This window comes from Bos mutus, chromosome 2 (assembly GCF_027580195.1).
Source record: "Bos mutus isolate GX-2022 chromosome 2, NWIPB_WYAK_1.1, whole genome shotgun sequence".
Taxonomy (NCBI): Eukaryota; Metazoa; Chordata; class Mammalia; order Artiodactyla; family Bovidae; genus Bos; species Bos mutus.
This window is the reverse complement of record NC_091618.1, coordinates 109862768-109878132: the sequence shown is the minus strand read 5'-3', so window position 1 is coordinate 109878132 and position 15365 is coordinate 109862768. Positions and strand designations below refer to the sequence as shown.

General features: G+C 41.1%; 1 protein-coding gene across 1 annotated transcript in view; it reads right to left on the bottom strand.

Annotated features, from left to right (window-relative positions):
- The window catches only part of MYO3B (myosin IIIB), a 444395-nt gene that overhangs the window by 316157 nt on the left and 112873 nt on the right, over positions 1-15365 (bottom strand). Inside the window, 1 exon segment of the mRNA XM_070360748.1 lies at positions 3345-3410. Within this exon segment, the coding sequence (XP_070216849.1) occupies positions 3345-3410 (66 nt within the window).

The window sequence follows — 15365 nt, the reverse complement described above, 5'->3', positions numbered from 1 at the left end:
GTTTACTGTGTTGAGTCCTCCGTTCTAGTACCAACATTTTTCTAAGTCTAAAGCAACTCAGAATGAGCACATATAGAATTCTCAGAGTTGGGGAAAACTTAACCAGATTTAAATGGGAATATAATGGGATCTGCCATAAAGAAAAATCAATAGTAGAGGGGAATTTCTATACTATATTTAATCCTGAAAGCCACAACCCTATCATTAATTATGTACCTTTATTCCCACATCTATCCATTAAATACTGTGCTTACTTTAAGAACACAAACATGTTCTTGAAGCCAAAACTTTGGTGAGTAAGTCAAGTCACATTTTAGAGGCATGCTGCCATCTATGGGGTCGCACAAAGTTGGACACTACTGAAGTGACTTAGCAGTAGCAGTGTTTGGTATAGGAAAGCGTATTTGTGAGTATGTGGTGTGGTTTTCTAGGTCAACAGTTTTGAGAAGGTCAGTCAAGGGCATCTGTGTGAAGCAATGGAATGAAAAGGAAAACTCTGGAGTCAGCTTTTGCCAGCAAAATCATGAGAACCCTAACTCCTGGGTTTCTTTCTCTGGGGTCATCTGAAATGTGTTTCCAGCCACCAGGATGTCTGTAGCTCTCCAGTGCCTTCCACCTCTTCGTTTGGCTTCCAAATATCAGGAAGTGGCTCTTCCTCTGCTCCTCTGAGAGCATCATCCCTTCTGCTATATCTGTTGTTCCTCTCAACACTGCCCACTATCACCACCCTTGACTTGCGGCTGCTTTTGCATTCTACAGTCACTGCAGAAACATCAGAGTGGGGACCAAAGGGGCAAGAAAATGTCCTCCATCCCTGGCCCTGAATTTCATGGTCACATTCCAACACAGCCATCCTTAGAGTTGTGGAATTCTTAGACCTCTTTACCCCTCCTCCCTTCTGACGATGATAGCAAAAAGCTAGCAGGGATTGACTGGACAAACAATTTCAGGGGCCTTGAATTACGCTGTATTTGAAATGAAAATGAAATACAGGTTCACAGCTCTTTATACAAAACCCTTGGGGCCAAATATGTTTCAGAATTCAGAATTTTATCAAATTGTAGAAAAGTAAATCAGTGCATTTACTGTATGTTATATAACATCCCAGCAGGATCTGGGGCAGCACACTGTAATCAAACACATTAATATATCTGCAGCAATTCACATGAATATTCACACTGAGTAGGACAAATAATGGCTATAAATAGCCTCACTTCAGTTTAGATCATGTGTTGCCACCAAATCAGTTCACATAAGGTCAGGGCTTGCAGCTAAATGACTCAAATACAAAAAAAAACTTCTATTTTTCCGAGTTCTTTGGGTTTTGGAATTGTGAACAAGGGATTGTACTGTGCTTAAGTAAGGCGATCAAGAGACCCAGCTTGCTTCCTTGCACTGTCTTTGTGGAAGCTAAGTCTGCACATAGGCATAAGTTAGAGAAATTTGTATTGACCCTTTCCTTCTTCCTGTTTATCAGCTATTTTGGTCACATCTTTTCTCCCTCCATTACCCTTGAGCCCCTTGTTTGATACACTAGATGCTGAGGGCACCGCTATAGGTTATAATCACCTTGTCTAGATTCCTGCCCCCCACAGTTCACCAGGCCCCTTTACATAGACCCCACCAACACTGAGCACCTTCCCCAGATTCAGGACTAGTGTGGTTTCTCCGTCAGGCGACAGCGCTCAGTCCCCATCCTATTGGTGCTACTGTTGGTTCTGCTCCTGTCTTCAGTCAGTTCAGTTCAGTTCAGTTGCTCAGTCGTGTCCGACTCTTCGCGACCCCATGAATCCCAGCACGCCAGGCCTCCCTGTCCATCACCAACTCCCGGAGTTCACTCAGACTCATGTCCATCGAGTCAGTGATGCCATCCAGCCATCTCATCCTCTGTCATCCTCTTCTCCTCTTGCCCCCAATCCCTCCCAGCATCAGAGTCTTTTCCAATGAGTCAACTCTTCGCATGAGGTGGCCAAAGTACTGGAGTTTCAGCTTTAGCATCATTCCTTCCAAAGAACATCCAGGGCTGATCTCCTTCAGAATGGACTGGTTGGATCTCCTTGCAGTCCAAGGGACTCTCAAGAGTCTTCTCCAACACCACAGTTCAAAAGCATCAATTCTTCGGCACTCAGCTTTCTTCACAGTCCAACTCTCACATCCATACCTGACCACAGGAAAAACCATAGCCTTAACTAGATGGACCTTTGTTGGTAAAGTAATGTCTCTGCTTTTCAATATGCTACCTAGGTTGGTCATAACCTTTCTTCCAAGGAGTAAGCGTCTTTTAATTTCATGGCTGCAGTCACCATCTGCAGTGCTTTTCGAGCCCAAAAAAATAAAGTCTGACACTGTTTCCACTGTTTCTCCATCTATTTCCCATGAAGCGATGGGACCAGATGCCATGATCTTCGTTTTCTGAATGTTGAGCTTTAAGCCAGCTTTTTCACTCTCCTCTTTCACTCTCATCAAGAGGCTTTATAGTTCCTCTTCACTTTCTGCCATAAGGGTGGTGTCATCTGCATATCTGAGGTTATTGATATTTCTCCTGGCAATCTTGATTCCAGCTTGTGCTTCTTCCAGCCCAGTGTTTCTCATGATGTACTCTGCATAGAAGTTAAATAAGCAGGGTGACAATACACAGCCTTGACGTACTCCTTTTCCTATTTGGAACCAGTCAGTTGTTCCTTGTCCAGTTCTAACTGTTGCTTCCTGACCTGCATACAGGTTTCTCAAGAGGCAGGTCAGGTGGTCTGGTATTCCCATCCCATGCAATACTGCCTAGTTCCTGGTAACACAGTTCCCACCAGGCACATTATCCATCAATTGGGTTTTCATCTTGTTCTCCACGCTCTGAGCCCTGGCTGGGGCTTCTCACCTCGGTGCCTCAGCCCCAAGATCTCACTTTGCCTCTCAATCATCTTGGAAGCTGGAGCCCTGCTCCTAGACCACAGATCCTAAAGCAAAGCCTAAATTCCAAGCTGCAAAATCTCTGCTGAAGGCTGCCATCTTCTGTCTCCCCTCTGGCTCAAGTGTGAGTGTCAGATGTTTATATGGAGTCCCCTCTCTTATTAAACAAGACACTTTGGCAATATTTTCCCCAGGACAGAGTAGTCAGAAAATGTGACACATATGATCAGGAGGTCTGATTATAACCAAGAGTCAAATGGAATTCCGTATTTTTCAAATCTGCAGAAGCACTGTCTATCATTTACCAGAACAAATTCTGTGCCATGATGCGCTAGAAGCATAACAACATCTAGCGCCAAATCAATCCCACAGCTTGGATTCCTCCAATCACTGCCCAAGGTCTTGCTGGATGAACACTTTTTCGTGGAAGAAATACTCACTGTGAAATGAAGTGGTTGAATTCTTCACACCATTTTTCCGGATGAAGTAAAGTAGGTGGAGGATTTCTGAAAAACAAAAACGTTTTTCTTACAAAAAAATTGTTTTGTTAAAAGCAAAATATCAACTTATCTTTACTGATATTGTTCTAAATAGCTCTGATAAAATCTAGGCTTATTTATTTCTGGGTAGGAGTCATTTATCAGTGGTAAATTATAAAGTACCAATCCCTATTTGTTTAGTGGCTCATTTCCATTGACTGAAGGCCTACTATGTCACAGCTTTCTGCAGGACCTCTGAAGGTTACACAGATCAGGAATATCCCTCAGGGAGTGGACACTATTGAACGGTGAGGCAAGCACATAGCCACTGTAACTGAGAGCTGAGTATTATTGGTGCCATAAGAAAGTTATAAGCCAAGTGCTATGAGCTTGAGAGAAGACTTTTAATTTTACAGGATTTTCAGATTATTATGATCCATTTGAATTAATTACATGATACATTTAAAGTATACTTATAAATTCACTGGTCACATTTTTTAAAATTTTTCCTATATGTCAACCTTGACAATAGGCACCAGAGAAAGCAAAACAGCTAAGACAAGGTTCCAGACCCTGAGAAGTTCCCGGGTAGTGAAGAGGACAGACACCTAATGCAACTGGAGTTAGGTGTACACCTAAGTACTGGAGGTCCCAAGAGAACTAGAGAACTGCAGAAAGACTCCGGGAACCAGACCACTTCCTGGTGAGAAGGCAGGAAAAGGAAAATGTCAAAACCCTGCATTTGGCTGAATATTTACCCAAAGAGGATCAATTTTAAAACAGAAGTGACATTACCTTTAACTGATAAGAATGTTTTTTTTTCTAGCAATAAATGCTGGAGAGTGTGTGGAGAAAAGGGAACCCTCTTACATTCTTGGTGGGAATGCAAACTAATACAGCCACTATGGAGAACAGTGTGGAGATTCCTTAAAAAACTGGAAATAGAACTGCCATATGACCCAGCAATCCCACTGTTGGGCATACACACCGAGGAAACCAGAATGGAAAGAGACACGTGTACCCCAATGTTCATCGCAGCACTGTTTACAATAGCCAGGACATGGAGGCAACCTAGATGTCCATCAGCAGACGAATGGATAAGAAAGCTGTGGTACATATACACAATGGAGTATTACTCAGCCATTAAAAAGAATACATGTGAATCAGTTCTAATGAGGTAGATGAAACTGGAGCCTATTATACAGAGTGAAGTAAGCCAGAAAGAAAAGCACCAATACAGTATACTAACGCATATATATGGAATTTAGAAAGATGGTAACGATAACCCTGTATGCAAGATAGCAAAAGAGACACAGATGTATAAAACAGTCTTTTGGACTCTGGGAGAGGGCGAGGGTGGGATGATTTGGGAGAATGGCATTGAAACATGTATAATATCACATGTGAAACGAATCACCAGTCCAGGTTTGATGCATGATACAGGATGCTCGGGGCTGGTGCACTGGGATGACCCAGAGGGATGATATGGGGAGGGAGGTGGGAGGGGGGTTCAGGATGGAGAACACGTATACACCCGTGGCGGATTCATGTTGATGTATGGAGAAACCAATACAATATTGTAAAGTAATTAGCCTCCAGTTAAAATAAATAAATTTATATATTTTTTTAAAAAGAATGTTTTTTCTAGTGGTAAATGGAAATAGGGGCTTATGGGCAAGTCAAGTTCAGAAAATGAAGAAAGTTACAGTTCTGCACACCTGCACTATGACTATAAATCTTAAACCCATTATACACCTTTGTTTTCACATGGGTTCTAATTGCTCCCTAAAGCCATAGTTTGCTCAGCTTCCATCGGCAAAGAAGGGGGAGCAGCATGAATGATCAGAAATAAAAAATGTATCTGATAATATGATAGTAAGCTGCCTCTCAATACCCTTCCTTTTCTCACCTCTTCTAATACAATTTTTATTCTGATACAATGTTGCCATATATATTTTTCCTGAGTTTTGTGCAGCTAGATATGGCCACGTGGCTGAGTTCTGGCCAAATTATATACTACTGAAATTGTTCTATGATATTTCTAGAAAGTCCTCTTTAAAAAGGATAGACATGCTATCTTTTTTCTTCCTCCTTTCTGCTTCTTGGAACATGGATGTTATGACTGCACCATGAGCAGCCATTTTGTATGTGAAATGAAAATGTGAGCTATGAGCTGAGTATGGCAAAGAAGAGGGATTCCCTGGTGGCTCAGATGGTAAAGAGTCTGCTTGCAATACAGGAGACCCTAGTTCAACCCCTGGGTTAGGAAGATGCCCTGGAGAAGGAAATGGCAACCCACTCCAGTATTCTTGCCTGGAAAGTCCCATGGATGGAGGAGACTGGGGGGCTATAGTCCATGGGGTCACAAAGAGTCAGACATGACTGAGCGACTTCACTTCCATGGCAAAGAAGACAGACAGGACGTTGGATTCGTGATGACATTTTAAAGCTGCCATACAAGCTCTAGATTGCTTCTGCCTAGTCTTCCTTAACAGGACAGAGAAATAAACTTCCATGTTCTTTAAGCCACTATTTTATGTAATTAATTCTAATTGAGCTGATCATATTTCAGAGGATTACTCCATTATATGATTATAACAATTTTATAAGTATATCACAAGCACAAAAATATGAGGAAGCATAATAAAGCAGCAGCTTATCCAATCTGGGGAGTTCCAGAAGACTTTAAAGTGAAAATGAACTTCAGCTAACCCTTGAAAATTGGTTGGAGTTTTTTAAGATAGAGGACAGGAAAGCTATCTCAGTTTTAGGAAATAAGATGTACCAAGTTCCAGAACTGTAAAAAGTCTGGTAAGTTCAAAGAACATGAGTAATCTTTTGAGGCTAGACCATATGATTCTTTCAGATCTGGAGAGAGAGTAGGCGGGAAGGATAAGGTGGGAAAGGAAGAATGATGAAAGAAACTATACGATTTCCCTGTTCTGCATAAGAATTTAATTATTCTTCAGATCTTCTGATTCAGAAACCCAAAGGAAAATTACCTGTGTACCCAGCTAGAAAGAGTAGCCGTTGAAAAGCTGCCCTTCAGTTATTTTGGAGACTGCCTCTGTCTCATTCATTTAACAATATTTGCCTTCAACTTTCCCTGGACTTCTTTACATAACAAACATACCATCATATAACTTCTGCTTTAATACCAGCTTGGCTGAACTATTCTTACTGACTCTAGCTATTTGAGATTATATGTCCACATGTCCTTCCAGTTCACCTCAGGGTAGCAGCTCTTGGTGAGCAGTTTACTCTAGATCATCTCTACAGCCCTTTCCACAGCTCAGACTTCCCTAATTCTGCTCAGGTTTCCTGCTTATTCTGCTCTCAGGGAGGTCAGTTCCACAGAGAAGAGCTGCTCAAGCAATTTACTGTCTAACAGACTTCATCCACCTCCAAAACCATTAACTGTGACCAGTAAGTCACTTGTAGGCACACTTGATTAAACCCTAGCAGGTTTGACCTTGGCCAGTCAAGCGTGGAGGGACAAACCTCTGTCACAATTAGAGAGTGACCTCGCAAGAGACAACTGGATAAATGGATGGAAGTGTCCATGCTCGTGTGAGGAACACTGTCCCTTCCTGTTTCCAGTCTGTCCCTCAGCCGGAACCATAAGCAGGGGTTACTGTTTATGTGTCGGCCTGAACCTCTGCAGCAGGACACAGAGGAAAACAGCAGATCACCATTCACCCAGGCTACCACCAACCCCTCATAGCTCAGTTGGTAAAGAATCTGTCTGCAATACAGGAGACCCGGGTTCAATTCCTGGGTCAGAAAGATCCCCTGGAGAAGGAAATAGCAACTCACTCCAGTATTCTTGCCTGGAGAATCCCATGGTCAGAATAGCCTGGCAGGCTACAGTCCATGAGGTCACAAGAGTTGGACACAACTTAGTAACTAAACCACCACTACCACCACCACCAACCTATGACGGCCTCACATGAACCCTACACAAGGAAACACTTTCTCTGAGCTTGACATCATAGGAATTTAGTTTTAGAAAAGCTCATTTGACCTTGTAGATGCCCCACCTTTCCTGGAGTCCATCCATCATACTTAGGTTCAGTAAATTGAGGTTTTGTGAAAGATTACTCTCTGAGCATAATGAAAACTAAAAGGAATTTGAAGGCTTTACAGTACTTTGTTTGCATTGGCAATATAAATTTTCTTTCTCCTGATACGCAGGAAGAGCACAAATAATAATAGTTGTGCCTTTTAGGCTCCTCTAAACACTACAGATGAAAGCTGCAACCCTGCCCAAAAGGGTCTCTCAACACAAGGAGAAATGCTTCATGTTCCTTGTGATAAGAGTGTCAGAGCATAGCTGAGATCAGCAGGCATCACTTACATATGTGTATGGATACTGAGAGCCTGTAGGATGTTTGAATGCTGAGTGGTTGAAAGGCCCATGAATCTGAATAACAAGTTCTCATTTGGATAATATTTATAAATATACCAAGGCAATGTAGAAAAGAGATTAGTCAGTAAAGGAATATGACTATATTTGATTTGAGGTTTCCCTGCCTGGATTTTATTCCTGTGATTTGGACTCCAAATTCAATTTCTACAAAATGGTCCCTGCATACAGACAGCATTAGAGCTACATGAGGCTAGCAGCAAGGGGTGATGCCCATTTTTGACATCATAATCTTAGATCTAGCAAATACGATGGAGATAGAGTTAACCTTCTTCCCTGAAAGCCTCTGTAGAACAAAATGATTTGCTGAACAGTCAGATTGAATTCATTTTAGTTCCTGAAATAGAGAAGCAGCTGATTGGATGAAGGGGGGCACCCAATCTCAGGATAACCAATCCAAATTTCATCTAGTGACCTGTGCCAAAGCATGACTCAAAATTATAAGCTGAGTCAATTTGATTCTCTTTAGAAGGTTTCCTCCCCTCCTCCTTTTTTTTCCACCTTGAACAGAAACAGAACAAAAACAAACAACAGGCAGTTTAGTAATGGGATCTGAAGCGGAAAGATCCATGATGACAGGAGAGTACAATATACAAACTGGTTTTGGGAAGCAGATACTAGGAATAGGCAGGAAACTAGGGAATGAGGAGCAAGCACCCCAGGTAAGGAGAAAAAAAGAAATAAGCTACAAACATCTCAGACCCCATGATGGGACGTAGGTTTTCCTTCAGTTCCTTTTGTGAGTCCTTCTCCCTTTGGTGCAACTACAATATATTGGTCCCAGCATTCTGTTCTGAGCTCTCTTCTCCTCCTATTCTAAACACTCACTGAGGGCTCACTATACATTAGCAGCTTTCTCATCTTTATCTCTTGCCTTGGTTTTTCCTCCACCTTTTCACTGGTGCATCCAACTATTTATTAGATGTTCCATTTTGATTTCATAGGGTCACCTTAGAGTCAGCATGTTCAAAATTAAACCCATCATCTTCTCCTAAATCTGCATTCTACCTGGTAGTTGAAGTCAGAAACTTGAGTTCAGTGCTCCCCACTGGCCCCACGTCCAATCTAAAAAAACAGAATAAGGGCTCCCCTTATTAAAGAAGTCCACATTCTAGCGCCTGGTGCCTATGAACATGTCACCTTCTATGGCAAAAGGGACTTTGCTGATGATTACAGTTAAGGACCTGGAGATGGAAGATTACCTTGGATTATCTGGATGAACTTAATTTAATCTCAGCTCCCTTAAAGCATAAAAGAGAGGTAGAAAGAAAGAAGAGGTAGGAAAGAATCGAAATGTGAAAGGTACTCTACTTGCCACTGTTGGCTTTGAAGATTAGGAAAGAGAGCCACAAGCCAAGGACTGCACGTGGCCTCTGGAAGATGGGAATGGGACTCAGCTGCTACCCAGCAAATAAATGGGGATCTCAATTCTGCAAATACAAGAAGCTGAATTCTGCTAATGACCTGAACGAACAAGGAAATCAATTCTCCCCTGGGGCCTCCAGAAAGGGATGCAGCCCTGCTGACACCCTGATTTTAGCACAGTGAGATCCATGTCAGATTTCTAACAAATTTGTTATGACAGTAGTAGAAAACTAATACATCAATCAAACACCAACATCTATCAATTCTGCTTCCTAAATTCCTTTCTCATCACCCCATTCCCTCTTTCATGGCCTAGTTCAGTCACTTATCTCCATCAGCCTACTCCATAGTCTCCTTATTTTCCTCTCTCCCTCTGTATTCATCTCCCTCTAATCCATCTTGTACTTGGAAGCTAGAACTTCTTTATAATATACAAATATGACCTTGTTATTTTCTTCTTCAAAATTCTGTGGTAGGCCTACATTGCCAGCATGATAAAACGTCAACTCTTTGCCATGATATACAGATGGCCACACCTGCCTATCTACTCAATCCCGTCTCAAACCACCTACCTCTCTCAGCCAGAGCTGCAGTACTATACTGTGCAGAACTTGAACTCCTAAAGTAAGTCCTGTTCTTTCATGCCTTGGGGCCTTTGCACATGCTATACCTTCAGTTTAGAATGCTCTCCCCAATTTGTCGACCTAGTAGGCTCCTACTCAAGTTTCATGTGTATCTTTAGTACCTAGCACAGCAGCACTCAGTAAATTTTTAATAAATGAACGACTACATGAATGAATGCACATAAACACAGATATGTTGTAAGTAACCCAAGAAATGATGCCAGGACAAAGTATGACCGTGATCCCCAAGGTAGCAAAAACAAAACAAAAAAATCAAAGTAGCAGGGAAAAAAAAAACTAGACAAATATGGAACAGTTCCTTTGGATGTGAGCAAATTCACAGTAAGCAGAGTTTGAGGAACAAAGGAGTCCCCTTAGGTAGTAACTTGAGTATTTGGGCTATCTTTGTAGTACCCAGGACCCTGAACATATTTGACTAAAGCTAGCAAATAAATCATCTGACATCAGATAATGTCATTGGTTTAAATCATGATTTATTCCAGTTTTACATGTGGGGAAAAAGTAGCTTAAAAGAAGGAATTTTCTTTAAAATGTCCAACTAAAAAGTGGAAAGCTGCAGCAGCTGCTGCTGCTGCTAAGTCGCATCAGTCGTGTCCGACTCTGTGCGACCCCATAGACGGCAGCCCACAAGGCTCCCCCATCCCTGGGATTCTCCAGGCAAGAACACTGGAGTGGGTTGCCATTTCCTTCTCCAAAAGTGGAAGGATCAGGTTTCAAATAGGTGTTTCTGTCTCCAATGTCCATATCCCTCACTGTTCCCTGTATTTCATCTCATAAAGAGTCCATTACTTTAAAAGATGAATTAAGAGAACATATATGCAAAAAATGACAGAAAAACAATTAGCAAACAATACCTCTAGAAGGTGTAAAAGGAAGTTGTCAAATATTAAAGCACATTCATCAAGAACATACTGAGTAAAGGATTTATCAATAAGACTAAGTTAATTAAGAAAGACTACCTGGAATTTGTCAATTTTGTGGCAGATCCTATACAGGATATATCAACCAGATGGTAAGAGGGGAAAGATATAAGCTAAGGAGAGAGAGAATAAGTGGAAGAAGATACAAAGATTGAAGTATAATAGTTAAGAATCATTAATATACAGTTAAATAAACACAGGAGTGTGCTAAAAAGCTATTCTATTTCCTTACTGATAAAAGCAATAAAGCGAGACATTCGAGAACAATGAACTATTCTGAGAGTATTAACCACAGGGACAGAGCTGCCACTCTGACGCCTACTGCTAGATTCTCTAATGAGGGGGAATGGTTGGGTCTGTGCCCATGTCTCCCCTCAGGATCACCACCTAGCTCCAACCAAAGTGGTTGCTTTTTGTCCTAAGTCATATCTTCCCTGTTCAGAATCATGTTAAAGTTTTTATATTTAATTGTAATACATGATTCCATCTCAATATTAAAAAATTCCCCAGGGATAGAGAAAGCAAAGAGTATAATACCTCTTCACTGATGCTGCTGCTAAGTTGCTTCAGTCGTGTCCGACTCTGTGTGACCCCAAAGATGGTAGCCCACCAGGCTCCCCCATCCATGGGATTCTCCACGCAAGAACACTGGAATGGGTTGCCATTTCCTTCTCCAATGCATGAAAGTGAAAAGTGAAAGTGAAGTCGCTCAGTCGTATCTGACTCTCAGCAACCCCATGGACTGCAGCCCACCAGTCTCCTCCATCCATGGGATGATTTTCCAGGCAAGAGTACTGGAGTGGGGTGCCATTGCCTTCTCTGACTACCACCCCTAATCCCAGTCTCCTCCTTGTGTCAGTATGGCTTGTATTCTCTCAGTTTTTTTTTTCACTTTTAAATATTTGCTATGATATATAATATATATAGTTTTGCTGTACTATAAATTATAATAAATATAAATTTATATTAGTATTTACAATATATTTATAGTTGAGGACTGTAGAAATTGAATCCTATGCTACACGTTAAGTGTCCTGGTCCCTACATTCCCATTCAGTAACACAACTTAAATCCCAGACCAACTTCATACTCAAACAGTATTCCGTAACATGTGCATACAATAGTTTAGCCATTCATTCACTGATGGATATTCAGGCTGTTTTTATTTTTTCCACTGATAGAAGAAGGCTGAAATGGTTTACATATGCCATCGTGTGATTTATAACTTTTAGAAAGTTTCTTAGGTGGTGGACACCTCTTGTCAGTGGACATTTAGGATCCTGCCATATATTTCAAATGCAGAGAGAACAGGTGCTGACTGCCTCATTTTCTCAAAGTGACCAGTGAGCAATTGTAGAGCAGAGGAGAAAGTGACAACCCAAAGGCCTATAGGGTTGTGAAGAATTGTGAAGGTTGTGAAGCACCCCTGGGTTACCGCCTCCTAGAATATGCTGTCAATGGGAACTTTGAGTTATTCAACTCCATCAATGTCAGACCAAGAACGCTACTCCTGAGGTCCCCTCTGCCACTTGCAGGCATCTGCACCCTGGTTCGGACAGTGGATATCTCTGGGTAATTATCTTGACACACAGGACATAGACCAAGATATATCAAAAATATACATGCAATTCTGCTAAAGAGGAATCATTTGAAGAAATTAATAGCTATAGCTATATCTTTAAAACCAGAAAAGAGATACATGAAAATGACATAGAAATCAGAAATACAATGCTGTGTGCTACACCCTCAGTAAATGTGAAAGCCTGGTTCAGGCTAGAATGGACTCCACTCATGCAGATTGCTAACTCCACAGTGAGGGCAGCTCCATCAGGGTCAGTCCTTTGAAGGAGGGAGGAGGAGGAGGGAAGAGGTTTTCAAGGACAACACTAGATGGATGGGAAGGTATCTGGAAAGAAGTAAATGTACAAAAGGAAAAGTACCAGTACTCCACCCTTTAAGTTCTCAACTGGGGCCCCCGTAGCAAAGGACAGACAACAAGAGAAAAACAGATAAATATGTTTTAATATAAGTTTTACATGCATGGGAGCCTTCATAAGGAAATGAAGATCCAAAGAAACAGTTAAATCTGAGTATGTGGAAGAGTAGAGAATCTTGGAAAGACACGATGGGACAGAGTTTGAGTAAGTGTGGTGAACTGGGGAAATTTAGCAAGGCCTGTTCATTCAGGTCCTCTCTGTGTCCACTGTCTTGGTCTTTTGCAGTAAGGATGCTTTTTTCTTTTGGGTATAGGAAGGGCATCTCTCACAAGAGGATTTTATAAACTGCTTCTAAGGATGGTCAGAAAGTCCTTCCTGCACATGCCATTTCTCAAATTCCTTCAACTTGAAATATTCAATATGCCAAGGTCCCGTATTCAAGGGTAGCGTGTCTTGAATTATGTCATAAAAACTAAATGAGTCTAAGTCACATCTCAGCCTTGTATCACCATTGTCTAAGAAAGTAGAGATTTTATGATTAACACCTATGATAATTTTTGCTATACTAATTGACAAAGTTACTAAAAGCAGTGAGGAGAAAAGCGAAAATTTGTAACTAAACCTCAAGCTTGTTTATTCCTTTTTTTTTCTGCTTCTTAATAACCTAATTTGATTTTGTCCCTTAAATAACACTGCTGGCAATGTTAAGCTAAAATATTTAAAATGTAAAGTTACCACATCAAATCACATGGCCCATAATAAACCCATTTTCAACCATTTACCATCAGTAAGTGACAAGATGGTCACTTCCTCTGGCTTTAAGCTCAGCAAGAATCTGTTTCAAAGATCATCTCAGAATCTCAAAATTGCATTATGTTTCTCATGTCAAGCCTAAGCCTGAGATGGAAAGTTTTATTGAGCTTTATTAATCTTTAACTGCTATACTATACTTCAAATGTTCACAGAATGTATTTTCTCATTCTCTCTAAAGCACACTGGGGTACCTTTCCCTCATTTGTACTTTCACTATGTAAACACACAGGATACATAGGCAAGTCAGTCACGCATGCAGAGTGCCAGAGAAAGTCAAGGACAAGAGAAAGTGCTATGTCAAGCGCTGTGTGGCTCACTGTCTGAGCCACTATGGTCACTTGCTGACATCCTTTCTTCAATTTGCTCCTTCAACAATAACTCAGCAACCCCATCACATTCAACTGTTAAAGTCCAATGTGTAGAGAATTTGACCTTGGCCAACAGCTGGCTAATGACCCATTTCCTCTGTGATCCTTTATGCAGAGAGTGAGCCACAAGTCTTTTTTTTTTTAAGCACAGTTTTAAGTACATGATACATTAATTCATGATTTTAAAGAGATGTGTTTCAAACAGATGACACTGTCTTCTAAATGTTTTCCTTATCCTCAAATTCTGGACTGTTTATATGGGTTCTGTGGGATTGTACTCATTGAAGGGGATCACTAATGATGTGTCAAAGCATTTTGGAGATACAGAATCACTCTCCAATTAGGTTAGTATTTTAAGAAAAAACAACGTGTGGTCAGATGAAAGTCATAGTGATGAGCTAGTAGGTCAGGGGACAGGCAAAGCTAAACATGTGCTACACATGCTATGCTTTCCTGCTGCATCCATTTTTCTGGCAGTAAGTTATTTTAAATTGTTTTATGCAACAACAAAAAAAATCATTGGTGCAGACAATAAAAAGTAGGACTTCTCCCTGCCTGCATTCTGAACTAATTGAGAAACAAGAAAAAGTCAGCAGATTGAGTCCAAAATGATACCTTTAGTACTGATAAAGCTGATCTCAGAGAACGTGGCTTTTACCTGCAGAAACTAGTTTCTAAGACTGAAAGACAGAGTTAGACAGACTTAACCAGCTGGTCTTGGGCCCAGGGCTGGGCCACCACAGGCCTCTCACTCAGAGGCAGAGCTTTGGCTGAGTGCAGGCTGGAGAACAATCCTCTAGTGCAGGCTGACTCACAAAAGGAAGAGGAGGGACAGAGCTGGGGTCTGTACGTCCAGTGCCTCCGCACACTCCTCATCTGCATACAGCACTTCTGACCCTCTAGGCTCTATCAATTTGGGTCCAATCAGAAGACAAGCAAAACACTAGTAATTTGAATGGGGAAAATTTAATATAAAGAATTAATATGTGAATCAAGAATTTCCAGATGTTCAAGCTGGATTTAGAAAAGTCAGAGGAACCAGAGATCAAATTGCCAACATCCACTGGATCATAGAAAAAGCAAGAGAATTCTATTAAAAACACCTACTTCTGCTTCATTAATGCCTTTGACTGTGTGGATCACAACAAACTGTGGAAAATTCTTAAAGATATGGGAACACCACACCACCTCACCTGCCTCCTGATTAGTGTGGAGATCAAGAAGCAACAGTTAGAACCAGACATGTAGTAATGGATTGGTTTCAAATTAGGAAAGAAGTATGTCAAGGCTGTATATTGTCATCCTGCTTATTTCATTTACATGCAGAGTACATCATGCAAAATGCTGGGCTGGATGAAACACAAGCTGGAATCAAGATTGCCAGAAGAAACATCAATAACCTCAGATATGCATATGCACCTTTATGGCAGAAAGCAAAGAAGAACCAAAGAGCCTCTTGATAAAAGTGAAAAGAGGAGAGTTTAAAATTCAACATTCAGAAAACTAAGA